This window comes from Syngnathus leptorhynchus, chromosome 12 (genome assembly GCF_054491065.1).
Source record: "Syngnathus leptorhynchus isolate UIUO chromosome 12, UIUO_Slep, whole genome shotgun sequence".
In the NCBI taxonomy this organism is placed as follows: Eukaryota; Metazoa; Chordata; class Actinopteri; order Syngnathiformes; family Syngnathidae; genus Syngnathus; species Syngnathus leptorhynchus.
In genome coordinates, this window is record NC_141206.1 from 7,829,607 (window position 1) to 7,854,429 (window position 24,823).

Genomic DNA, 24,823 nt, shown 5'->3' on the forward strand with positions numbered 1-24,823 from the left:
TGCTCCCCCTCCTGTTCGTTCACTTCCACTCGCAGCGCTCCAACCGCCAGGCAGCCAGCTCCTAGGGATGCCCACCAAGGTCCCCACGTGAAGGGGAGACCGAGGCGGGTAGGGGTGGGGGGCGGGGGACATAGTGCGAGAGAGAGACGAGGCGGCGGCGGCGGCGGGAATAACGAGCTACGCCGGAGGGATGCGAGGACCGACCGGAGGAGGAGAGAGACGTGGTACGCGTGACTCAGTTCGGCATCGCCGTGGCGATAAGCCCGTAAGTAGCCTCTTGTTTGGACATCTTTTGCTCCCCCTGTTGTGTGTGTGTGTGTGTGTGTGTGTGTGTGCCGTTATGTTGCTTATCAAAAGGCATCACTAACATGCGTGTGAATTCATTTTTTTTTTTTTTGTTCCCACAAGAGGGGTCATGTGCCTGCTTGCTGGGTTGCCTTGTGTGGGTGTGTGCGCAGAGATAACCGAGGATGGACTTTATTGCAGAAGGGGGGGGTCTTATTTTTTGAGACTGTGCAGCTTTACGGGATGCTCCGACGAGCGAGACGCGTCCATTGGTGGGAGCTTTGCAGATTCCAGCACTGTGCTTCCCTTGCATATACTATGTCATTCGTTGCGTGTTTAGGAAGGGGGGTATCCACAAAGTTTCACAAGGGGGAGAAAACACTGACTGAGGGAATCCCATTAGTATAGTTATATTGTGTGTGTGCATGTGCGACTGTGTATGTGTGTGTGTGCGTGTGTTAGTGTGTACGCTATGCTAGGTGGTAAAGAGCAGTGCTTGGGAGATTTTTAATTATAAATTGTAAACATGTATTTGAGTTATTACTGTCAGGTCAGTGTCATGTAATTTCTAGTCTTAAATATTTTCTTTTTTTTTTTTTATTCCAAATATTTTTATTTAACATATTTGTGGATTCTTAATATATAATTGGAAACAGTTTCTCAAACTTTTATTTGACTTTACCAGTATATGACCACTTGAAATAAATGTTCCCCCTCAATTAGACATAAGCTTCTAAGTTGGAACATTTTTTATTGTGATCTGTGAAGTTTTGCCTATTTTAATCGAATATATTTTGTCATTTAATTCATTTAACTGTTTATACATATCCAATTCTTCACCTAAATAGTATACCGTTACTGTTACATTCGTGTCTTACTAGCTTTACTTTAAATTTAAGATATTATTCAGAGATCAGTCACTATTAATTTAATATATAGTTCCTTATTTAATTCAACATAAAAATATCAATGCGAACAATTAATCTGTCGTCTGTCAAACATCAAACGGTTAGGCTCACGTCGGATTTCCTTGGAACAAACAGACTGGCGCTATCAAAGTATGCTCGTCACAATCTATTAGCCCGCTTAGGATGGGATTTTCATTTCAAACACGCCATTGTTGGTCCACGACGGACAGATGGGACAAATCTATGCTGGCACTCGCATCCCTGGAAAAGTTGGAAGCAATCTGGACTTCCTTGGGGAAAAGCGGCGTGATTACAACTGTCACTCAAGCAACCCTCTGTTATTTCACACGGCGAGACAAATAAACACAAAGCGTCATCTTAAAATGTAAAACGACATGAAGTTGCGTGCCAGCGAGGCAAGATAAACAAGCAGCAGCGTGCGTGGAAACGCTACAAAGGCGTAGGAACGTCTTCAGCCAAATTGCAGTCGTGCCTTCCAGATATCCATTATTTGCAGGATTCCAAATTAAAATGCTATTTGAACTATTTGGCTGCAAAACAACGTGCGTGTGAAACATCTAATGATTTTTATCCGCCGTTATGTTCAAAGGCAAAGTTGAGCTCGCAAACATTTGCCCATGCAGACACGCGGCGTCATTAGCATTCACCCGGAGTTCTCCAATTATCACTCTCCTTACGCTTCTGTTTTTCTCTCCGTGAGAAGCCCGAGGGAAACATTTGGCTTTTTCACTAGCTAAATGCTCGGCTATATTGCCATCTAGTTTTGCAAATGTTCCCTGTTGCGAGGAAACAACACTCAACATGTATCTTTTGTCAAAGGCCACACCCCTTTATCAATTAACCAATCAGGTGTTGAGCAGCGCAACATTGGTTTATTGAGTTTTTATTGGCTTATTGTGTATATATTCATGTCATTACTGTATAACTTTATGAAGAACAATCTTATAGAATATTGTTGACATTTAAAAACGTATTACATTTGGAGGCTGGAACAGAATAACGGCATTTCCATTCATTTCATCTGGGAACGATGATTTGAGATACAAGCCTTTTGAGTTACAACTCGTAACGGCTGTTTGTGGGGATTTTATTTATTTTTTTTCATTCCAGTTGTATCGAGTCAAATAAAACAAGCCCACCTCCCCCATGAGGCTTGACAATGCTGAGCTGACAAAATAACAATCTGCAAGCGCATCTCCAACGATGCAAAGGCTCGGTGTGCGTCGCGGTTGTAAATTCCTGCGACGGCAGCGTGTTCGCCGGGCCCCACCGCTGATCATACAGCTTTTCTTAGTTCCTCTCCAGTTCCTCCTTAAACGCCCTGACACGCTGATGCTCCTGATTTACCACTCCACTGAACCCGAGCCGTGACATTTCCTCTTTGCGCACCCCCCCCCCCCCTGCCCTCCCCCCGGTTGCCTTGTCTTTTACCGCCTCCCCCATCGCACTTGGTCGGACTTCTTTCGGTTGGTCTCGCAACATCACTAAATATAACCGAGCGTGTCTACCTCCTCTCCTTCCTCTTCCGCTAGCTGCCGCCTCCTCCGAATCTCAGCGATGTCTGACAAGTCAGAACATGGCCAGATGAGACAACAAGATATATTTTTTTAAACACAACAAAAGAACACCTTCCAACCTACGCAACACAAAGTGGAGGCCTGTTCTAAAAATAACTCACTCGAGATGGAACATTATGATTTCCTAGTAACGTTATAGAAGTTCTAGAAATAAAGTGCTGCATGTGAAATTCAAGACATTTTAAGGCTGTGCGGCGATCCCGGAAACCTGGCCAATTCCAAATTGTTTGAGAGCCGTCACAAGATGAGTCTTTGAGACGTGACCTCATCGCATGGCTAGTAAGAACGGTGACAGAAAAGCCTCCTGCGAGTGGTAAACAGCAGGCGAGCAGGCTGTGCTGAAGCTTAAATAATAACCTCGGAGAGTTATGAGCCCAACTGTGGCATTATGCGCTTGCACACCTTCTTCCTCCCGCCCGGTGATTTATCTCCAGTCTGCCAATAAACCTCAACATGAAAATGTCACATGTACGGAAGGGTTGGCCTCGGCCGCGGGAGCCAGCCCGGGCGCCATTACCGGGGTCCACATTCATTAAATTGTCAGCGTAAATTTTTTGATCTGGAGGGCGCTTTGCAGGCTGCGAGGGAGGAAGCGCAGTGGCGGTGGGAGCGGGAGGTTCTAATGGCGGAGGGGGGGTCATGTGAAATTGCGTTGTAGCGTCGGCGGGAGCGAGAGTGATACAAGTGGCACGGCTGATAAGAAGATGGAAGAAAGATAGAAGGGAGTGGAAGAGGATGACACCGTCGGGAGTGAGTAGGGGGAATGGCCGTGTGACTGGCGGCAATGGAGGCTGAGGCAAATCTGTCAGGGTGGAGCTTGAAACAGATTTTTTTTTTCCCTTACAAGAAAGCCAGACGACTTGAGAGATACGGGATATTAATGAAAAATCACAAGCATGGCAACATGGTTGAAGCCAAGAAAGATTAAAGTAGAAAATCCAAGGTCAGTGGGCTGTCTATTAAAGTAGCAACCAGGAATAATTGGGTTTGCCCGGCTCCCCCTACAGGGAGTTTTTTTTTTTTTTACACGTAGACCTTGGTTATTGACAAAATTCCATTGCTACAGCAGTAGCAAACCATAATCTGTACTAGACGGCTGAAAAACAAGACACATTTCTTTTCAAAGTTTGAAGATCATTATTTTGTATTCAGTCTCTGTACAACAAAGTATCAGATGGCCCGTGGACTCGGATAATCGCTAGTGCGACGTTATCTCCATCGTACTTCCAGCAGTCATTGCAGCTTTTTGGCTAAATCAGGTTGCTTTTTTTCCCCCCCTCCATCGACTTCTGGTTTGAAGGACGGAACTCGGTGGACAGATGGTCAAGTGTGTGTCATGCGTGTAGCAGGTGTTCGCCATGCCCTTGTTATTTGCTACAAGTCACAGAAGCCAGGCCAATTAAAGCATGGTGTCTCCGGATGGGACGTTTGCACAAGCACTGCTCACAGCTCTAAAACGGAACGTTGCGGCGACGCTAGCGCGACATGAGAATCATTTCCTGCTGCTCCGCCAATATTACGGCCCATTAAAGTGGGTGATGCGAGGTCGCCATGGCAATGACAGAGGCGGTGTTCCCGTATCATGCCATCCAAATGATGGCAATGCTGCTATTCTGAGAGATAATGACTGCTATTGCTAATAAATGGCTGTTGTTGCTCCGACGCGGGTTAACCTTGCGCTCCTCGTATACTTTTGCCCTTAGACCTCGGTATGATTTAGTAGTCCAGGTGAATCATCATAAGCGGCTTATCGACAAACAGAACACAAAATAAACAGGAATCGCCGTCGTTCATCCCTAAATCCATTAGCGTATACGAGTGCGCGCGCTTGATATTTGGCCTGGAGGCTGCGTCTTTAATCGCCGTTAATCCCAATAAGTGCGCTTTTTTTCCGAGATGCTCTCTTTGCGAGTTGCGGAGAGAAACAGAGAAGCGTGAATAAAAGTGTCAGGCCCTCGGGGGTGTCGCTTCTTCGCTGGCTCCCCCAAGATGACCTGGAAGGTGCCGAGGTGTCACTAATTACGCCACCCGCAGACTAAAAAGCGGACCAGAGCGGACAATTAGCCTGTCACTTAGGAGAGGCAAAAGTAATCACAAGAGGTAGTTGAGTAAAAAGTGCAGATAAGGCAATTGATGGGTCGGTGGGACAGAGACAGACAGACGGACGGAAAACGGAAGCGTCGCAAAGTCGAGGGCCACGGTGTCGAATGGGGAGTGACGAGAGCGGGGCCGAGCGTGGCGGACAGACTGTCACACGGCGAGCGGATGAATCAGAGAGGGTGTCAGCACGGCGCATCATCAAGAAGTCCGGAAGCGCCGCCGCCGCCGATGACTCCCCAACATGGCGGAAAGGAGAAATTGCATACGACGCACGCATGTGAGGGAGGTATGACAAGAGTCAAAACACGCCGCATTGAGTGAGTGACATTAGAACACGTACTGTACATAAACAGTGGCGCCCGCGGTGCGTGTGAATAGGCCTTAATTACAATCTTGCTATTGTGCTCGCCGAGTCTTTTCTTTTGCCACCTCCACCCTGTCATTACATTGGCTGATTGATCTCTTCTTCCTCCATTCGCCGTTGACCCGGCTCTCATGCATTTTTAAAATAGCTGCCTACCTTATCGCTTCTTCATTATGCTGAGGAAAAAAAGCGCGGTGGTGTTTCAATGGAAACGCAATAATATGGGAACAATTACAGTCTCTCACAACTCCCTCTTTTGTCTCTTTTTTTTTATTTTTATAGGAGTTTCTACTGTATTGAGCCACGAGGAAATGACTCGGTGAAAGAAGGGCCGAGAGAAGAAAAGAGCTTTGAAGGCGGGCAATAAAACCAAGGAAGTGAGAGCCACAAAAGTCGAATGACGCAGGGCGTGATGGAGAGCCAAGCGGGTCCGGTCTATAACTTGGCCGTCCTTCCTCCCGTTGGCCCGGAGGACAAAGCGGTTGGAGAGGTCGAACGGCCAATGTGATTGACACAAAACTGAAGGACAGGTTGCATCCTCCCTGCTTGTTCGCTCGGAATCTGACTCTCAGAGGAATGGCAGGCGAGAGCGAGAGAAGATATGCGGCAGTTTGAAGAATATTTATACTGCATACATTTATTTTTCTACAGATAAAAGATAAAGGACTTGATTCTCTTCCTTTTGACCTTTCATCATCTCGATCTGTGAATATGACTTTACCTTGGATTCGAGACAAGGGATAGCCTGTGCACGAGCCAAAACAGACGTCATTCCAGACGACACGTCACAGAAACTCCCGATCTCTCGCTGTATTAATGTCGATAAGGCAAATGGAAAATCAATGTTCTTAGCGATGCACCGATAAGCCCGGCCGGGCCTTTTGCGTCACATCGGACAGCCCGCAGAGTCGTTGGATGTTGGGGGAGAGCGAGAGGAAAGAGCCATGGTGAGCAAAGAGCCCAACCTTTTGCTGACGGGCCAAACCAACGGCAAAAGTGCCCTGGCAGAAAAAACGGGGACAATGACCGTGCGTTCGGTGCTGCTCAATCGCGACTCCCCGGATATCGAGAGTCGCCTGAGGCGGCGCCGCAACCGCACCCACCAGGTCCGCTTTAAAGACCTGGAGGATGGCAGCAGCAGCAGCGGCAATAGCGGCACAGGTGAGAACAGCCACCAGAGGCCGACAGCAGACTGCGATAGCCCTCATCCTCTGCGCAAACATGGCAGCAGGTCCCCCAAGGGACTGTGGGGGGACAGGGACGGACCACGAACTGACAGCCTGCCCGGTCTGACCTCCGTGGTGGGGGCGGTGCGCGGGGACATGGCGAGCACGATCGAGGTCGTGGCTGCATTCTTGGCCAGGGCTCCTCCGCATCCGCTGACACCGGGGCCCACGCGTCGATGCTGGGCACCGCCACAGAGCAACTCCCTGACTTTGCCAATGACACGCAAGCCAAGCACCAGCACAGCCATCCAGACTTCGCCATGTCTGAAAAAGTCTCTCTCCTCCACGCACACCCGAAGCACCAGCCTTGGTGATTCCTTGGGCATAGATGGCGACGATGAACACGACTCCCAGGATGAGTACTTGTCACACAACCACGTGGCGTTGGCGGGCTCCAAGGATCTGAATGGTTCTCAAGGGCCCGTGGATCGAACTGTGCTCGAACGGAGGTCGAAATCCTCCAAGACGGACGTGAAATCATCTGTCGCTGTCACAAAAAACTCCAGGCACAGTTGTCCCCCAGCAGTCCTTCACAACACCGAGCCATTCCATTGTCCCGCCGCGTCCTGCCGAGACGGCGCCAAGCGGCAGGGCAGTGTCACCCCCTCGCTAGTCAGGAGGCGAAAACGTCTGAATAGGACAACGAGCGATCCTGGAAAAGAAGTGCACTACTGCACCACTCCTACTCAGACTGAAAGCCCTCGTCCGACCCCGGCGCATTCAAACGCCAGACTTTTTACTTCGCGAGTTCGAACCGAGTGCACGTCTGCCCGTTTAAAATATTGCACTACGCAAAGTCAAACGGAGGGTAAACAACAGTCAGCAGTCCAAATTCAAAACAGCGACTCAAATTCGACCCTCCCTTTAAATATTACTCAGCGCACCACTCAGATACAAACAGACTCTCGCTTGCCTTCGCCTCCAGACCGTTCGCCGTCCCAGACGCAAACATCCGGCCTGAAGGCTTCACCGCATCCGTTAGAATCGTCACACTCAGATCAAATTCAAGTCGAGAGTCCTCTAGCGCCAAATGGCATCCACGAGTCTCCCTCCACACAAATAACTACTGTGCCTTACTGTTCATCTCCGCCCCCTATAAGCGCACCCACATCGAGCCCCGAACAATGCACTGAGCTATCTTGCGCCCCGTCGATCGAGCCGGCTAGCGTCCCCTCACGTCCCTCGGTGGCCCTTCCCGTTTCTTGCTCCGCACCCACTGTGATCCCGCAGCCCATCTCGTACTATACCCACGCGACTCCGCCGGAATTTGCCAGTGTGCCGCTCGTCCGCTCCGCCCCACTGTCAGCGGCACCAGCATGCGCTACTGTAAAGTGTACCTCTACTGTGTCAAACATGGCATCGTCGATAACCCTCGCCCGCCTTACTCCTTCTCCTGTAAGTAACCCAGGTGGGGCTCCGTGTGATCCCACACACCAAACGCAACCACAGGCTCCAAATGTACCACCGTGTTCAATGGTGACCCAAGCTGCTTTGTCTTGCACCTCCATCTCCTACTACACGGGCTCTCTCCACAATCCCGCCACCCCTTCGTGTACAACCCTCATACAAACCGTAGCGCACTGCAACATTCCATGTCAAGCTTTGCAAAACACCTCCTCGGTCAGCGTAGGCATGGTGCCCTACTCCGCTTCGGTCCCCAAACTGACGTGTACGTCCCCGCAGCCTCCCGTCAATCTTCCAAATGCGCACCATTGCGCCACGCCGACAAAAGCCGTTCCTCTGTACTCGTTTCGAGCGGCTCCGCCATACACCCCTCCCTCTCAGGCTCCCTTGAATGCTCAGGATAAGAGGGGCATTCGACTCCCACCCCCTGCGCCGCCGCCGCCGCCCTACACGCCACGTAAAAAAGGAAATGACCCGCCGGCGGCGGCGGCTGCGGTTCGACCATCCGTGCTCAGCGCAGAGAGCAAAGCCAATGAGAAGGATAAAGACGAGGAGAAAGAGAAGAAAGAAGCTGTAAAAGGAACGGACACGCCGAAGCTCTGCGAAAGAGCCAGCTCTCCGAAGCACAGGGCGAAAACTCCACCAGTGAAGGGAGAAAAGCCATCCTCTCCCGCCAAGGCCTGTTTTAAGCCCAGCTGTCTTAGCTCAGCCCAGGCTCAGCTTGGGGTACTACACAAAATGCTCTGCGCAGGAGCCAATGCTCCCAACAGCCAACACGCTCTCCCTCCAAACCAGCAGGGATGTGCCATTTCCGGGGAGAAGCCCCTGACCCCTGCCCAAGCTGACACGTTGAGGCAGGTACAGGAGATTCTGGGAGGCTTAGTGTCCGGGGCCAGGTGTAAATTGGACCCGGCTCGAGTGACAGAGAAGCTCCTGGGTCCCAACGGGCCCTTACGTGACATTCGCAGCCTGCAGCACCATCTCCACAGTCTGGAGGGGGTCCTGGAGACCAGCCAGAATACCATCAAGATCCTACTGGATGTCATTCAAGATTTGGAGAAGAAGGAGGCCGAGCGAGACGGGTGAGGCAAAATTTTACTTCAGCACGGTTTGCAAGTCTGCCTCACAATTTGAAGGATCAAGATTCAGATCTGGGCTCCGGCCTTAAAAGGTGGTCTTTGTTTCCCCCCAAATTTGCATGTTTGTTGTTTGATTTGTACTCAAGCTTCCTCCTACCTCCAGAAAAAAAAACCCACATAAGATTTACTGAAGATTATGATTGCATCCTAACCCCAAATAATGAGAACAAGTGTGAGAGAAAACGGACGGTTCACATGAACACGAAGCGCCAGAGATGAAAGATAAAAATGATGCCATCCTTAGTAAAGATGTACTTCAAAATAAACACCATGAATACATTCATTTAAACTTAGCGAGCGAGAGATTTCACTCGGGCTGAATGATGAAACAATAGCGACATTTACTTAAATATTTTAACCTCCATTTTAAGCTAAAATAAAGGCATATTTTCAGATTTGCACAGAGGCTTTGATAGATGATCCATGATTGTTGTCTATAATCCCACAGAGAGAGGGAGGGTTAACATCAAGAATAATATCGAACAAAGCCTTTTTAACTGGGGGTTAAAGCGAGCTCTAAGTGTTGAAGCTTGAAGTCAAACAGGGAGCTTAGTCACATTTCAACGTGTAAATATATGACCGGGCGCCTCGGGCTAATGGAGCTGTAAACCCGAGCTAGCGGGGGCATCTCCCGGGCCGGGTGTTGCGCGAGGGAGCCATCTGCTCGTCTGCAGCCCGACGCGAAAAAGACTCGGCGGGTATTTATAAGTTATGAAGAGCTGCTAGTGTGCAAAGTCAACGCCGGTGTGACGCCAGAGTACCTGCTGTTTTATTTCTCGACAGCTAATTTCTCACAGCCGGGGATACAAACACACTAATGTAATTGTTAACTTTGGAGTTTTCTGCTAGAAACCTGAAGTTGTCTTACTTGTAATTAATTGATCAGTTGTCGATCGATCGTCGCTCAATCGTCTTACCAAGAGCTTACTAGAAAAGGGACGTTACGATAATACTAAGGAATCGGCTTTCTGTCGACATCTGTTGTGCCGAAGCGACGCTGCCGTCCCTCCCGCTCGACTATTTATATCTCAGCCAACTTTTACCCCGGCACAATGTAAGCATGGCGAGCCCCCGAAGGCAAACACGGCGGTGGAGCAGATTGAGCGTCAAGAGGAGGAACATGAAATATCGCCGGGCAGGCGGCACCGAGGGGTTAGGGATGAGAGCTCGTCTGTCGTTACTTTGACGAGCTCTCGCGTCAGTCATGCCAAAGAAGGATTCATGACGCATCAGACGTCGGCCTTTTGAGGGACGGGCGGCCGCGCCGACGCGCAGAAATCATCTCCATCTCGCGTCGGCGGTTTGAGATGCGGCTCAGCTCTCATCACTGTTTAATTCATCTACTCAAGGCTTCTTAGTCATCTCTGACGCCTTATCGCCGCGACACCACCATGGCGTCTGAGGCGTGTAATCCCAATCGCGCATCGTTGCCACGACGCGCCTTCTTTTTTAGCCTGCTCTAGCATGGGAACTCAGTGACGGGGCTCGATCCGATGCATGCCGACTCGACTTTTACCTCATAAGCATTATTTTATGCCCCGAGTGATGTAGTGACTCATGAGTTACGTAACAGGCGGTTGAAGGAGGAAGGGGAGGAGGTTGGCTCGGCCAGTGGAGCGTTCATTAAAAAATGATCAGGGGATTGATATTTTTTTTTTGTGTGTTAGCTCAGCAGGGATAAGAACGCACTCACACACACACACACACACATTAACTCTTCCTGTAACCCCTGATATGTCATCTCAATGCTTTTCCACAGAAGACATTCATACCGAACCGGTCAGGACATTGAGAACTGCGGGACCTGCAGGGACTGTGCGTGCATCATCTACAGGTATAGATTATTTTTTTTGTTCTCAAGTTTCATATTTGGGAAATGCAAAAAAAAAAAATGGATACAGACGTTCGATCGGAATTGGGCACTTGGACCTGCAATGTAAAATCCATCTAAGTGTGGTTATTTGTTGCATCCCCGGCGTTACACGTTAAGGCAACGAGAGCACATTGCGTGTCTCGGCGCGCAGTTATTGTGCACCGCGCTGTCACCGCGCATCACATCACGTTTGGGGAATTCGGTCGTATGGCTTCATCGCAGAGCCGCTTCTCGCCGTCGCGACACGCTTGAGTATCCGTGGTGGAACCTGCGCCGCGCCGACACGTTTGCGCGGGATTATAATCTGATTAAGGGAAACTAGCTAAATCACGTACTCGCTTCAGAAAACAACAAGTCGGGTTACGAGCCCGGGACCGTCTCACACACGACTAGTACGGACAAATGGAATTTGATGACTACTCAGGTGATTCACCTCGACGGGAAGACGTGCCAGGCAAACAATGTCACACCTCTTTGGCAACCAAAACATAATGAAGACCTCCGGGTTGTTCATCCATCCTCTTAACTGAGAGTCTGGCAGGTACACCGGTCGGACTGATTGCGTCGCACAATTAGATTTAGCGGCGCGCTTGTCGTCTCATTATTCGGGCATGCTAATATAAACGGAAAAATGGATGGAGGAAAAAAAAAAAAAAAGAGTAGCTTTCATCTTGAAACTAAGTTGACATTCATCCCAGAAGATGGAACCGATACAGGGTAGGAAGATCACTTTTGAGGAAGTGATAAAACGCGCGTGTAGATTGAAACTGTTTGGAACATTTCCCTTGATAAGACATTCATCATTATCGTCATCTCACCGTGCTTTCACGGATCAGATGAGACGATTCCGCCGGGTCGTCCGACAAGTCTGTTAATGCATGACGAGGCGGATTGTCTGCTCGACCGAGGTGACGAGGGAAGAAAAAAAAAATCGTGGGAGGGAAAAAAAAAACCAACAAAAAAACGAGCAGTGTGACGGAGAAGCCGTAACATCTGACAGGACAGATTTCATCAATTCTAAAAAAAAAAAAAAGAACAGGATCTTGACCACGTTACATCAGTGGACATGAAACGTTCTCGCAAGGACGGAGGGAAAAAGAGTTTAGAGGAAAGCGAGTGATTTTTTAGACTCCAATATTGCCTTCACCCCAGTTCGACCTAGCTGGAACATCAAATGCAAGACAACTTTTTGAAATCTCCAAAAAAACATCAATCCGTGCGCTATCTTGACGGCTCATTCTTCTTAAACCGTGGAAACAAATTTCAGTTCTGATTTGGCTTCCTAGACAGTTGCCGTATAATTTTTTAAAATTCTTTTTAATATAATTTTTATAATTGATAAAATGCTAACAAAATAAAACATAACTACTTGACATTTAATCACTATTTACTTGTACATAATCAACATTCTTTATTGAAATTAATCGGAAAAATCATTATTCTGATATTGCTCCTATGCAAGAAAATGATGCTCAATTTTATCAAAGATATTTTCGGTGTCGAATTACGCAGCATCCATTTATTAAGCAGAATCCTTTTTAGCGGAATTACGTCATTGTGAGATTAGGACGACTACTGTACATCTCTTTACGATGCCGCGCGTTTGAGTGCGGGGCTTTGTTCTCGGAACTTCTCGCCAGGCTAAAAATTTATGTCAAAATGCTAATGGCACTTTGCATGCAAATGCAGTTGGCAACAGAACATTACATTTTGAACACTATGTACCCGACGAGGAATCCCTCTCTAATTGAACACTTCATTTGTTCAGCCTTTAAAAAAAAAAATAAAAAAAAAAGGCTTATTACCGTGAGAATAATACATGACACGTCCGATACTATTTATCGGGCACCGGTGGCGCATTGATTGCGTATTAATATGTAAAATCCGATTGCGTGACCATGCAGGAGAGTTAATTAGCGAAATCGCCCGGCCCCGCCCTCTGTGTCATCATTCTTGTTGCTAATGGCCAACGTGAGAGTAAAGTAGAGCCTAACAAGGAGCTGTTGTGCTTAATCCCTGTGGAGTGGAGCCTAATCAGATCTGCACTCTGCTGCTTTATCTCTGCTCCTCCTCACTCGCTTGCTCCATCACTCGTTTTGGCCGGAGGAGCTCCGCGAGCTTGCTAGCGCGTAGATTAATGACTCTCAGGACCCGACGTTTGCGGACAAAGTAAAAGTCCGCCCGGTGTTTTTCCTTTTGCTCTTATTTTTGATTTTTCAAGGCAATTCGTCATCGCCCGCACCAAGTGGTAGATAATTGAGGAAAGGCTTCAGCGGGGGCGATTCCAGAAATGTTGTTTTTTGAAATCACAACTCACGGCGCACAAATAAACCGCCCACCATGTTAAGTCGAAGCTAACGATTTGACCGCCCGCACTGCGCGGTGACTATTCGGGGGGTCGGCAACGGTGAGCATACGAGTGCCAGGAAGAGCCGCGCTACGTTCGCCGGAAGACTCGTTCACCGGGCGCTCAGACACACGTAGGACCAGAGCTTATGGACTCACGCGAAATCAACGGGGAGTGATGTCGATGAACATTTTGTGACAGCGCCTACAGTAGCGACTCATCTCGAGCCGCTCTTAAAGCGCACACCCGTCATGAATCAGCGCTTCCTGACGCACATCCGCACTGACACGACATTCCTTTCCTCGCACGAGGCCCTTCGATTGCCGGGAGTTGAGCAAGTGCGGGGGGGAAAAAAAAAAAGTGGGTTAACTCTCAATCGCTCAACTTTTTCCTCCCTCCCCGCACGCGTTCTTCCATTGACTGTGATAACTTAGTCAAATATTCATTGGCATTAAATCTTAATCACGACGGCTTTTAGGCTTTAAAAAGTAAAAATAACGTGAGGAGATGATACCCGGGCTACGGGATAGTGAGATGGATTTCGGGTGAAGGAGTTTGTGGACGAATGGCTTCATCTGAACAGATGACGGACAGCAGCCAGATGAATGAACGGATGACGGCTGAACGGATGGCAGAATAGGTCGGCCGTCGGGTTTGATTGCTTCTATTGCTACTTCCCCCCCCCCCCCTCTCAGCTCGGCCCTTCTTCCATCACCATTCATTCGCTTTACTAAAGTAGCCCAGGGAGGAATTGAAGGCATCAATCGCTCTCCACGTTGGTCCAACTCTGGCCCGGAGCTGGCGACAGTTCCTCATTGTCTGAGAATTCATCCGGGGCAACGCGGCGTTTCACATCGAGAAAGAGCGGACCTTCCTCCTTCGATATATAACTCGCTCTTGCAATCCTTCACGCGTACAATCTGTTTCCTACTTCTGCGCCTTCAATATAAGTCTATTTCACACCAAAAGGGGGAGGGAGGGGGGGAGGGGGAGAATCCAAAGCCCCGTTGCTGGAATGGGAACAGCATGGGAAGAGGAAGACGGCAGCTACCTGCAGCTTGCCGCCTTCCATCAAAGCCAAATGAAGCGGAACACGAGGCAGCTTTATTCAGGGGAAACCCACACGTGCGCTATAAATAACGGGCATGCAAATGAGCGGGAGCGCGTCCAAACCAAATCCGCGCGCGTCAGTATACGGACAAGCAAATTACACATGAACCCGGTTTTCCTCGCGTTCACGGTCAACGGGATATTTCCTCGGGACTACGCGTTCATGAAACATTGACAATCCTCTGACATTAGCATAACCGCTAGTGAAAAGAGCCCACTTTCTGGGAGATAAGATGAATTCCCAAGAAAGTAGCAAGGTTAAAAGGAAGGAGGAGAGGAGGGGTTGGAGGGGGCGTGTTTCTGTATTTGAAGAGGCAGTGAAGCGAAGCCAATAGAACTGATATGAATTTTAAGAGGCAACTCTTTCAGCGAGCGGCTCACTTTTGTGACGAATTACATCCGTGTTTGAATATTATGCAAAGTACGTCCAATGCAAACATGCAGCGTCAGTGGAGAAAGCCGGAGTTGATAAATGGGAGAGTTGCTTTCGTATCGTTTGCAATCAATCAAATTCGAAATCTTTTGGCGTTACAACATACACAAAGTGAATCAAAGGCTCTTTAGTTGAGCATTCCGCGGCCGACCCAACCTATCGATTAACGAGGTTAAGTCCCGGGAGCCGATAGACACGGAGGCAATCTCGGGGATTTGTTTGGCTCTTTCAAACATATCTGACGGAACATTGATCATCCGCCAAGCACGCATGGCCTTCTCCGGCCGATAACACCGAGGCGGGCGAGAGATAAATATAAACGGAGAGCGACCCGACACATACAAGCTGCCGCGCTTTTGTTATAAATGAATGTGAGAGAGGTATTTTCACTCTCTGAAGAAAGATTTGTCAGATTCTTGACTTTGAACTTTCTCTAACGACTCTGTCAGAGCTTCCAGACCTGCTTCTGTGCGCTTGCGTGATAATGGAGAAGTGGTGTGTGTGAAACGTGGAAAAGGGCAGACCGGGCACTTCTTCTGCAGTAATCCATCTTCACATTGGGGGGGGGGGGGGGGGTAGGGGGGGGGGGGGGTTTGAGCCGCCGCTGCCGCGCAACAGGCGCCTCGCGGGGGGACGAGGATATGCACCGAAGGCGTCGGCCTTGTTCTGAACCGCCAGGATGAAATCAAGCGGCAGCCGTCGGGGATTTGGCGGGGGGGGGGATGTACTTGTTCTATGTTCACTATTCTTTCAAACAAAGCACAAAGAGAGAAAAGTGGGCTCGAAAGAAACTTCTTTTCTTTCAAACAAAATGGGATTAAACCAGGGGTGTCAAACTCTGGCTCGCGGGCCAAATATGGCCCGCTGTGTAATTATAATTGTCCCGTCAAGACAAAATCTGCATCGACTATACGTCATTACTAAAATTACAAATGTTGCTAGCAGGTAATCTCTTCAAATATTCTTACCCATCCAAACAAAAAAATCTGCGGTATATATTTATTCGGCCCGCGCAAAAAATGACTTTGAAAACAGTCAATCAATCGTCACAATGACAAAATTCTTCACGGTTTGACTTTACTCCGCCCCTTGGCGCAAACGCTTGTTTGTCTTTCGGTGCATTCGCGGGATCTCGGCGTGAACGAGGCTGATGAAAGCACAGTGAGAACGTAGCAACTCTACTGTTCCGTCAAGCATTAAATCCTCGTCGTTGACGGGGGGCTCTAAATAAAACGGCGACCAGTGTTGCGCACACTTGAAAAATCTCTGCTCTGCCGGGCAAACGACTATAAATCCGATATACGCCGCTGAGGTTACAATAATCCTTTCGCAAAATGCTGCGGCCATCATGTCCAATGTTTGTTTTATGTGACAGATGCACTGCCGGGTGTGAAAACCTGAGCGGCCAAGAGGTGTGAGAGAGGGAACAAAAAAAAACAAAAAAAGAGCGTTTGTTTTGCCGTAATCACAGAGCTCCCAACTGGCGGCGACGCCGGGAGCCAGATGGTGCCCATCGCCGTGACGATGTGGGATGGGGGGGGGGGCATCGCCTCATGTGGATGATGTGTCATATAAATACTAATCATGCTTGAAACCCACCCACAGCTAAATGAGATCCCTAAAGCTCCTCTCCTTGCACCCACTCGCTCCTGAAGCTTGCCAGTGGTGGCAAACAAGTACAAATAGTTTATGATTTCTACTTAAGTACATTTTCCTTTGATGCAGTGTGAGCATTTTAGCCACCTCGACTTGTCACGTAGTTAACACCAAGGTCAGGTGCGCATTTTGTCTTCCTCATCACGACGGGGTGCAAGTGCGACAGGCCTCCAAAAGCGCGACGCAGATTGCAATTATTGTCCAAACCAGACGCTTTGTGTCCGTCCCTCGGAGGAAGCAAATAAATAATCAATATGCATAAGCAGCTAATGTGACAGTGCCCCGCCAAATCCAGAAGGTGGCGCTGCTTGGACCATTTTTTTTTTTATAATATTTATTTGAGGGAGGTATTTATCTTTTTACAAGGATGCTAATGTGCACCTTCATAGAGAGGATGCTCCATATTTTGACCACCAAAATTTATTTACAGGTTAATTTCCTTAATAGGTGCCTGTCTGTTTTTCTCCCTACCTTTTCTCTCGCGTGCGAGGCATCGGATGCTTGAGCATTTTAAACGCTCGGCTGTCAAATATTTCTCAGTAAAGCGGCCATCAGTCAATACCTAAATAATGCATGCGCCGCATCATTTAGCAACCATTTTCTCATGCTCATCCCCGCGCGAAGCAAAAAATAAATACACCCCGGTCGGAAAAGGCGCAGCATCCCCATCACGGCAACAACGGGGATAAATCATTTCTGTGGGCGGCCGCTGGCTTGACTTGTTAGGACAGACTGTGTCAGCACACCTCAGCGCATATGTTGCACTAAATTTGTCCCACAACAGAGACGCCCGAGAGGCTGAAACAGTAGATTTCGCTCCAATTTCCTCAATAGCAGCAATCCTGCCGGAGCGACACTTGAGCTCCTTTCCACACACACACAATATAACAATCTCACACTTTTTTTTTTTTTTGCTCTCCCTTCCTGACGGATTTGTTAAAGCTACTTCCTGTGTAAGATTCCATCCACTGGCAGCATAAATTTGAAAATATACTGTAAACCGCATCGGCCATGTATAATTGAAAAGCGGCGGAATGTTCAGCAGGCATACAGATGCCTGCTTTCCAAAGTACTCACAAAATAATTAACATCTCTCCCTGCTGTATTCAACCTTCATTTAAGTACAAGTCACGGCGGCGAGCTCCACTACGAATTCTTGATAATTGCATTGCGACGCCGGGAACGTCCCGGGCTTACGAGGCTCTACAAAACGTTGCGAACCACCAGCTAATTGTGCACTTAGGGGGCTAAATAAGCAGGACCGTTCCCTGAGATTGGAAACAAACGAATGAGATCAATAATTATTGATATTTATATGAGACTCGGCAGCGAGCGTTAACGGCAAACGAATGCTAATTAGATCCGGGTGTGTTGTAAAAATAGCTCACGGGTGCTGCGACATTGTGATTTCCGAGGACTGTTGGAAATGCTCCCGCGCGACACATTGAACTAAACAGGTCGCTCCCAGCGGTGAGCGACAGACGCGTCAGGTGGGATGCCTCCCAAATTAAACCAAAATGTTGAACGGGAATTTGCCTGGAACTGATTTTTTTTTCCCCACGGAGCTGCCGGATGGCGGCTGCCAGTCTGACTTTTGGCTGATATTGACATGGATTTGAACTTGCCTCATTTATACGCTTTGCACAAGGCCCCGCCTCCCCCCACACGGAGTAATCGGTGACAGAACCACAATGGCGGTTCTTGAGCTGGAACTCCTGACTGCATTTATTTCCTCGCGTTTCCTCGGCAATCAATCATCCTTTCGCTCGCTCTTTGCACGTCTGACCTTTAACCCGCCGCATCCTTCATCCGCTGTCAGTAAACAACATTTTGTCTCATTTATTCATCGACATGGCAGCGTTGCTTTGAAAACGTTACCAAAAGTTGCTAATAAGGCCTTGGACGATATAAACAAGGAAATGCTTGGATAAAAAGATAAAGATGGCGAAAAGTAGCCAAACTCAAGCAGTTGTAGGGCTGGGCAAATAATCAAAATGTAATTGTGATTGTCTATTTCTATAAAAGTCATATTTGGTTTGCCAATGCTAATGCTAACAGTCAATTTAAAGTCCCACTGACATGCTAACGGGAAATTAGCATCGTCTTTTGGGAGTGATATTCTTTCAAACAAATATTCACACAGGAAACACACACAAAAAAATGAATTAAGGCATTTAAATTCATCAAGTTACGGTAATAATGCTCAATTGTAACTTTTCCCTTCTACTCATCTTCATGTAAAAAATGTGTTTATGAATCATGATTTCCATTTCAATCAAAATCATTGTGACAACTATTGTTGGCAGCATCAGAAAAAAAAAGAAATACTTCAATAAGGTACAGATACTGAGATGCACCCAAGGTTCTGAGTTTTTAATCGTAGCGCTGACACACTGCCAGGACCTTCAGCGCCGTCTGAACAGCCTCCAAATATTCTCAACAATAATGCGTTGCTGTCTTGCGGCGTAATACGACCCGACTGCTTTTAGCATCCCGCGATTAGCCGGAATTAAACAATAAATTCAACTCCTACCTTAGATGACTGGATGATGGATCCTCAAGGGATTATTTATTCATGTTGAGGCCGTTCCGTTTCATATGCCTCGTCCTATTTCTCCTCCTTGTTGTTGTCGTCGAGAGTTTTGTTCTTCATCTTCCATTTCAATGACCTCCAATCCTCCGGGGATTTGATCAGTGGCTCGATGCAACGTTGATGGTTTTCTGTGAAAGAACAAGATAGCACTTCAGTGTTCAAGGCAGAATGATACGGTCCCATTATTGCAGCAAGAATAACACTTGCTGCACAAAGCGCCTGCTATAGAAACAGGCTGTCATTTTTAATCCTAAAATTTAGAAAGGAATGGCCGAAAAGGTTACACAGAGTGAACACACAATTCACAATTCAGCTATTCACATGTTAAATGTACGCCATGTACTGTACTAGAGGCTCAGCTCCTCTTGGCTTATCAGTACAGCAGTAATATTACAGATTTTTTTTTTTTTGGGGGGGGGGGGGGGGAGGGGGGGGAGAGATAATTTTAAAGGTTCGAATATTGGGATTGTCTCCAGCTCTCTGTGACCCTGAGCAGGATAAATGTTTTTTTTTTAAATGCTTGAATATTATGAAGCAATGTGAGAAGGGTAGGCCAACAGATGAGGTTAAACATGAAATCCCCATGGACATGACGTTCAAAGATGACATTTTTCTCTGCAGTGAAAGCAGAAAGCAGGTGGAGAAACATTTAGAAAGGGTGGAAGTATCCACTGGAGAGGAATAGCATCGCCTCAACGATGGGAGTCCTTGTATTTATTCCCAGCATCTGCTGCTGCTGCCGTCTGATGAGAAACACCCGCTAACTAGGCCACTGCGTAATAATAAGCAAGAATAGCAGCAAAGGAACGGCAACAACAAAAAAAATAAAAAAAATAAAAGAGAGTGAGTGGGCGCACAGAAAGACTGAGCATCATCCAATGGCGTTGTTGCCTCTTATTTGGCATTTTAGCGCCGAAATCAGCGTCAACAGACTGTCAGAAAAAAAGTCTCGGGGAAATCCTTTGACTACAATTACTGGATATTATCATCGCAAAACTATGCATTTGAACTGGGGTGTGTAAACTTTTCTGATCGACTCTATCCACTGACCAATGTGCTTTTTTTTTGTCACCCCTCCCCATGTAGCGTAGAACACGACTTTCGTCTTCAGGAGGGGCAGGTGGTCCGCACGTGGAAGGTGGGCGACCCTCCCGAGGGTTCGCCCCAGACCTCAACCCCTCCCTCCAGCACGCCCAGTCAACAAGACTCTCCCCAAACTGTGCGTCCCACTGCGCCCACCAAGAAGAACAGGAAAAAATGCTTCTGGTTCCTCTGAGGGGGAGGAAAAAAAAAAAAAACGACTTTTGCTACTGCAATACGCCCGCAGACGGGGGATTTCATGAGCGAGCTGGAGGATTATGACCTGCAAAAACTGTGGGAGGATGAGACCAAAAGGTTGAGATTCGAGCGCCTTGTTGTTGGAGGTGATGACAATGCCTTGATGTGCTTTTAGAGCACTCCCAAAAGGCCTCTTCAGCTTTGTTATGGCGCGGGACGGTCGCTTCAAGTGCAATATGACTAAGCAATGATGAGATGTAAAGAGAAGAAATACAGATTATCTACACTACGCACAAAAAGTTAGGGACAGTTGGCTTTCAAGGGGGGGTGGGGGGGTATTCAGGATGAATTTGTCCTACTGTTCAATGTTTTGGGTTTTTTTGGGATACTTTTTGCCCAGGTTGCTCTTCAACAAAGCGCCGAAGGGCAAACTTCACAACAGGTCAACCAATTAATTTCTAAGAAAGTCCACTTCTATACCTTTCAGTGACACTACCAGTCTCTCTGTAGCAACCTGACAAAAGCACCTTTTGGGAATGTTGCTGTTGATGCAAAAAGACTGAAACAGTTGGACATGCACAGTCTTACAGTAGGTCAAGTTAAGCTAGGATTTTTTTTTTGAATGGTATCTCAGGGGGTCTCCAAAACATTAAAAAATGACTTAAAAACTCAGAAAATACTGATGAACATTCAATTAATATTCTCTACGTGGGACGGGAGTAAATATGGGAAATACCCAAAAGTCATCTGACCTGGTATCTGGGGGGGGGTGTCCAAGTATGTTTCAGGGGGGACAGTGGCCCCGTGCCCCCCCCCTCTGCTATTATAGTGCATCCTGAAATTTGATGTTAAGAAGGCCAACTTCCTTAATTTTCTTTGAGCAGTGTATAAACATATATAAATATATCTATCTATCTATCTTTCAGTCAACTATCAAAAGGAATTTGGAATCATCGTCATTAAAGGACTAATGAGGGTCAGAACACCAGCTTTTATATTCAGAGACATTTAAAGACACCATCAAAGACTTGTATTTCAAATATTTTAAAAAAAGACATCTTTTACTATTCGGTGGGAGAAACCACTCGGCATTTCCATGCGCAATGACTCACGCCCCTTTGTCGCACTCACTCTCCACACGCATAAAAGCAAAAGTACATTCACGTGTCAAAGTATATAAGAGACTTCTGTGCATATTCTGCCATGATGTTATATTTCAGATATGGATTAATGCTCTATTAAAGAAAAAAAAGTATTTTACCACAGCTGCTTTGGAGTGCGGTTGCATAGTTTCTGTGTAATCCTGGATAGAGTTTTTCAAAAGTTAGTTTCCCTTGGCACCCAAAAGTGTCAAAACATGAAGAAAAATGTCCTTTTCGAAAGATTAAGTGTCCGTGTGGCTCGATTGTGAAACGGGCCAACTCGAAATGCTTTTCTGTCCTTTACACTCACACAGCCCACTTTCCCGGCCACTGCGGGGCAACTCGGAGGAAATTAAGCCTCGGCTGTTTGACGGCTGTGAGAAGTCCCAAATATTACTACTTAGTGATTCATGACACACATAAGCTGCTTCGAGCGAGGCTCCGAGGTGCCGTGAGCTTCTGGCCTCCTTTTAGTGAGAGCAAAAGCAAGACTTTGTGAAGAGTGTTTCGCCGCTACTTGCCGTGATTGGATCAAATTAAGTTTGGTTTGTTTCTACTCAGCTACATAAAGGACAGAAATACATTTCTAAGTGATCTTACAGCAACACACTTAAATATGAGTGACTTATAAATTGATTTGAGACCCAGGTGTCAAACCCAAGGCCCGGGGGCCAGATTTGGCTCCCCACATCATTTCATGTGGCCCGCCAAAGCAAATTATGTGCAGTATGTTTCGTACGAAAAGACCAACATTCTAAAGTGTATTCAGTTTAAAAAATAATTTTTTGTTACTAATCCTACATCCTGTCGCAGTGTCGGCGGGACACATCTACCATGCGGCGGGGCCCTCATACAGTATAGGGCGCCGCAGTCTTGTCAGTCATTAATCTACTATGGCGCAGCCTGTAATCCTCCCGACGGAGTGGAGTGAGTTTACAGCGAACGATTTTACAGCGATCTGAGCCCAGCCTGGAGTGGCGGACAAAAGGAAGCCAAGAAAAGAAGTGTTTGAGAATACACACTGGCAGCGTGGGCTCGTGAAGGGATGCGGTGTGTGTCTGGTAACAATTTTGTCAGCAACGGCAGTGGAGAAGCTTCACATCGACGACACGTTTTATTTTTGAGGCCTCCGTCAAAAACGCGCTAGCGTCGCGATTCAGTAGGTAGGAGGAGCGTGGAGAAGAAGCACGTCCCCGCTCCGGGCGTCAACAAGTGTGCATAATGACCGTGTGAAAAGGACAAGTAGCCCGGCATGCTGCTGAGAAGCTAATACATGTAGCCACGGGCGCTTTTAGAGGAGGATTACGACAGTACAGTGGCAGTGAGGAACGCACTGTAAAGCAGAACGAAGAAATCAAAGTTGTAAATTTACTGGAATTTTGTTTTAGCTTTCATTTTAAGTGAGAAAAAAAAAAGTTGTATAAAGTGGACTCCCACCATTCGGGTGCTCAGGGTCGGCCCCCCCCCCAAAAAAAAAAGAATTGAGGGGGATATACAACGCTATTTTTTTCCTCAAATATGTCCAACCTTTGTTCTCATTTTATTCTCTCATACTTCAAAAAGAAATAGACCGCGCTGCTTAAATTATAGTAAAGACTGTAACATCGATAACGAATGAACAGAGGGAGTTTTACTCCCTTGCGCTTGTGAGTCTCTTCACGCTAAAATGCTGGCCAAGCCTAATCGGCTGCTTCAATGAAAAATCACTGAGCTGAAAGTCAGGCAGTCTATAAAAATAGCACTATTTATTTTGAAAGCGAACCCCGAGTCTTTGTATATACAGTTCAGACTCTCTTGGAGTAGCGCTCAAGAACAGTGGGTAAAAAAAAACAAAATGGCAAGAAAAAAGAAATTCCAACATTTGATGCAATTTAAAGCAACAAATGATGCGACGCAAACGTCTCTTCTGCGTGAATTGGCAACGGCGCTCATAAACAAAGCCTTGAAAGAATCCTTTGGTCTTTCAAGATGGGAGACTCATTAGTGACAGAATAAAAAAGAAAAATGCGGACGGAATGCACTCGCTCACGTCACGCAGGGATGTTCAATATTGCATTCAAAAGTACCCAATGCAGATGGGCCTGCCAAAATCCTGATGGATTGCTTTGGATTTAAAAAAAAAAAAAAACGTGAGATGAATTCTCTCTCCCTCTGAAAGGGCCACAATTGGGTAACGGCTTGGGGGTGGGAGGGGGTGCGGGTCAAAGTCAAAACTTGTGAAAGACTGTGACTTTGACCGTCCTGGAAAGCCGGAAGAAAAGAAAATGGATTGGCAAAGATTGGAAGGAAGAGTCCGATGACTTTGGGAAATTACATTGACATGTACATACGTACAAAAATTAAATGGTTATTAGAGTTGGGCTTTTATTTAAAGAATTTTTTTTTTTAACACGTGTGGGAGCTCATGTTGACGGTAGGGCCTCCCTCCGACTACCATTTCCAAGGGAAAGAGTCACCGCTTGAAAGCGAGCACCCCTCTTGAACATCAAAACCCGCTTGCGTCTCTCTGAAGACGCCTTTGACGACTTCAAAGTTTTGCTTCGCTCCCCTCTTCTATGAGAGCCGGCCGGCTTGCGTCACAAACCTGCTTCGGCTGAAGCGTCAGATCGCCTGTAATCGTTTGCATCCGTGTCGGGGGTCCGGGGGAGACGCTTGTTGAAGGAGGAGAAACCAAAACAAGCTGGTGGGTCTCTGCCAACGTGCGCCTTTAATGAGCCTCCTCTGATTGGCTGCCACATTGATCCTCATTAAAAATGAATCCCTTTTCCTTGAGGGGCTTTATTCCCTTGAAAAAGACAAGACAGACGTCTTGTGCTGGCTTTTAGTCTTGCTGAGGCGACTTTTAAACCGCGACTACGTCAATTGTGTAACATTAAGCGCAAATTGGATATTGATGGGTGTGTCACCCGTTTGGGGAAAATAACCACCTCCCTCAAATCTCAATTAACGCTTGACGACCAATCACAAGGCATATAGAGACTAACTAATAAAATTAATCGCTAATTATTCCGCTAGTCAATTAATCGTTTAGAGTGGGGCAACCATCGGTGCCGCTATTTCAAGGCTTTTCAGATCTCTTGGGCGGATCTGGATTGTAATTTTTGAGATAAATGGGTGGTCACTGTATTGGTAATATTGTGCGTATTACTCCAAAACATTTGCTTGGTTATTACTGCTGGCAAGGCAAGTGATGCGCATGATGGAAAGAAGCTTAAAGTACGAGCAGCGGTTGGTGATTAGAGCCCGTCCGAGCGATTTAAGTGCGGTTAGTCATGCTGGGAGCTTCACGTTAAGAAAAAAATAAAATATATATATATCAGCAGATGAAGGCCACACGTTGATGGAAACGACAGTGAAGAAGCTCTCT

General features: G+C 47.1%; 2 protein-coding genes across 7 annotated transcripts in view; one reads left to right on the plus strand and one right to left on the minus strand.

The window, feature by feature from the left end:
• Window positions 1-24,823, minus strand: part of LOC147048213 (BCL2/adenovirus E1B 19 kDa protein-interacting protein 3) — a 47,127-nt gene that overhangs the window by 7,527 nt on the left and 14,777 nt on the right. For all 5 annotated transcript variants that reach the window (XM_085926671.1, XM_085926670.1, XM_085926669.1 and 2 more), the window contains one exon: window positions 18,977-19,164. The gene's annotated coding sequence lies outside the window, so the exon portion shown is untranslated. The remainder of the gene's footprint in view (window positions 1-18,976; window positions 19,165-24,823) is intronic.
• On the plus strand, window positions 50-21,569 carry LOC147048214 (uncharacterized). 2 transcript variants are annotated; one of them, XM_085926645.1, is made up of 4 exons: window positions 50-265; window positions 5,538-8,967; window positions 10,784-10,858; window positions 20,123-21,569. In XM_085926645.1, the coding sequence occupies exons 2-4, from the start codon at window positions 6,200-6,202 to the stop codon at window positions 20,310-20,312; spliced, it is 3,033 nt and encodes a 1,010-aa protein (XP_085782771.1). In that variant the 5' UTR covers window positions 50-265; window positions 5,538-6,199; the 3' UTR covers window positions 20,313-21,569. The 2 variants fall into 2 exon arrangements, with proteins under 2 accessions (XP_085782771.1, XP_085782772.1); XM_085926646.1 differs by lacking the exon at window positions 50-265 and adding an exon at window positions 4,884-5,177.

Coding starts and splice junctions, on each gene's coding strand:
- LOC147048214 (XM_085926645.1), top strand. CDS start 6,200: ATGGTGAGCAAAGAGCCCAACCTTTTGCTGACGGGCCAAACCAACGGC. Junction 8,968..10,783: donor AAGGAGGCCGAGCGAGACGG/GTGAGGCAAAAT, acceptor GCTTTTCCACAG/AAGACATTCATACCGAACCG. Junction 10,859..20,122: donor TGTGCGTGCATCATCTACAG/GTATAGATTATT, acceptor CTCCCCATGTAG/CGTAGAACACGACTTTCGTC.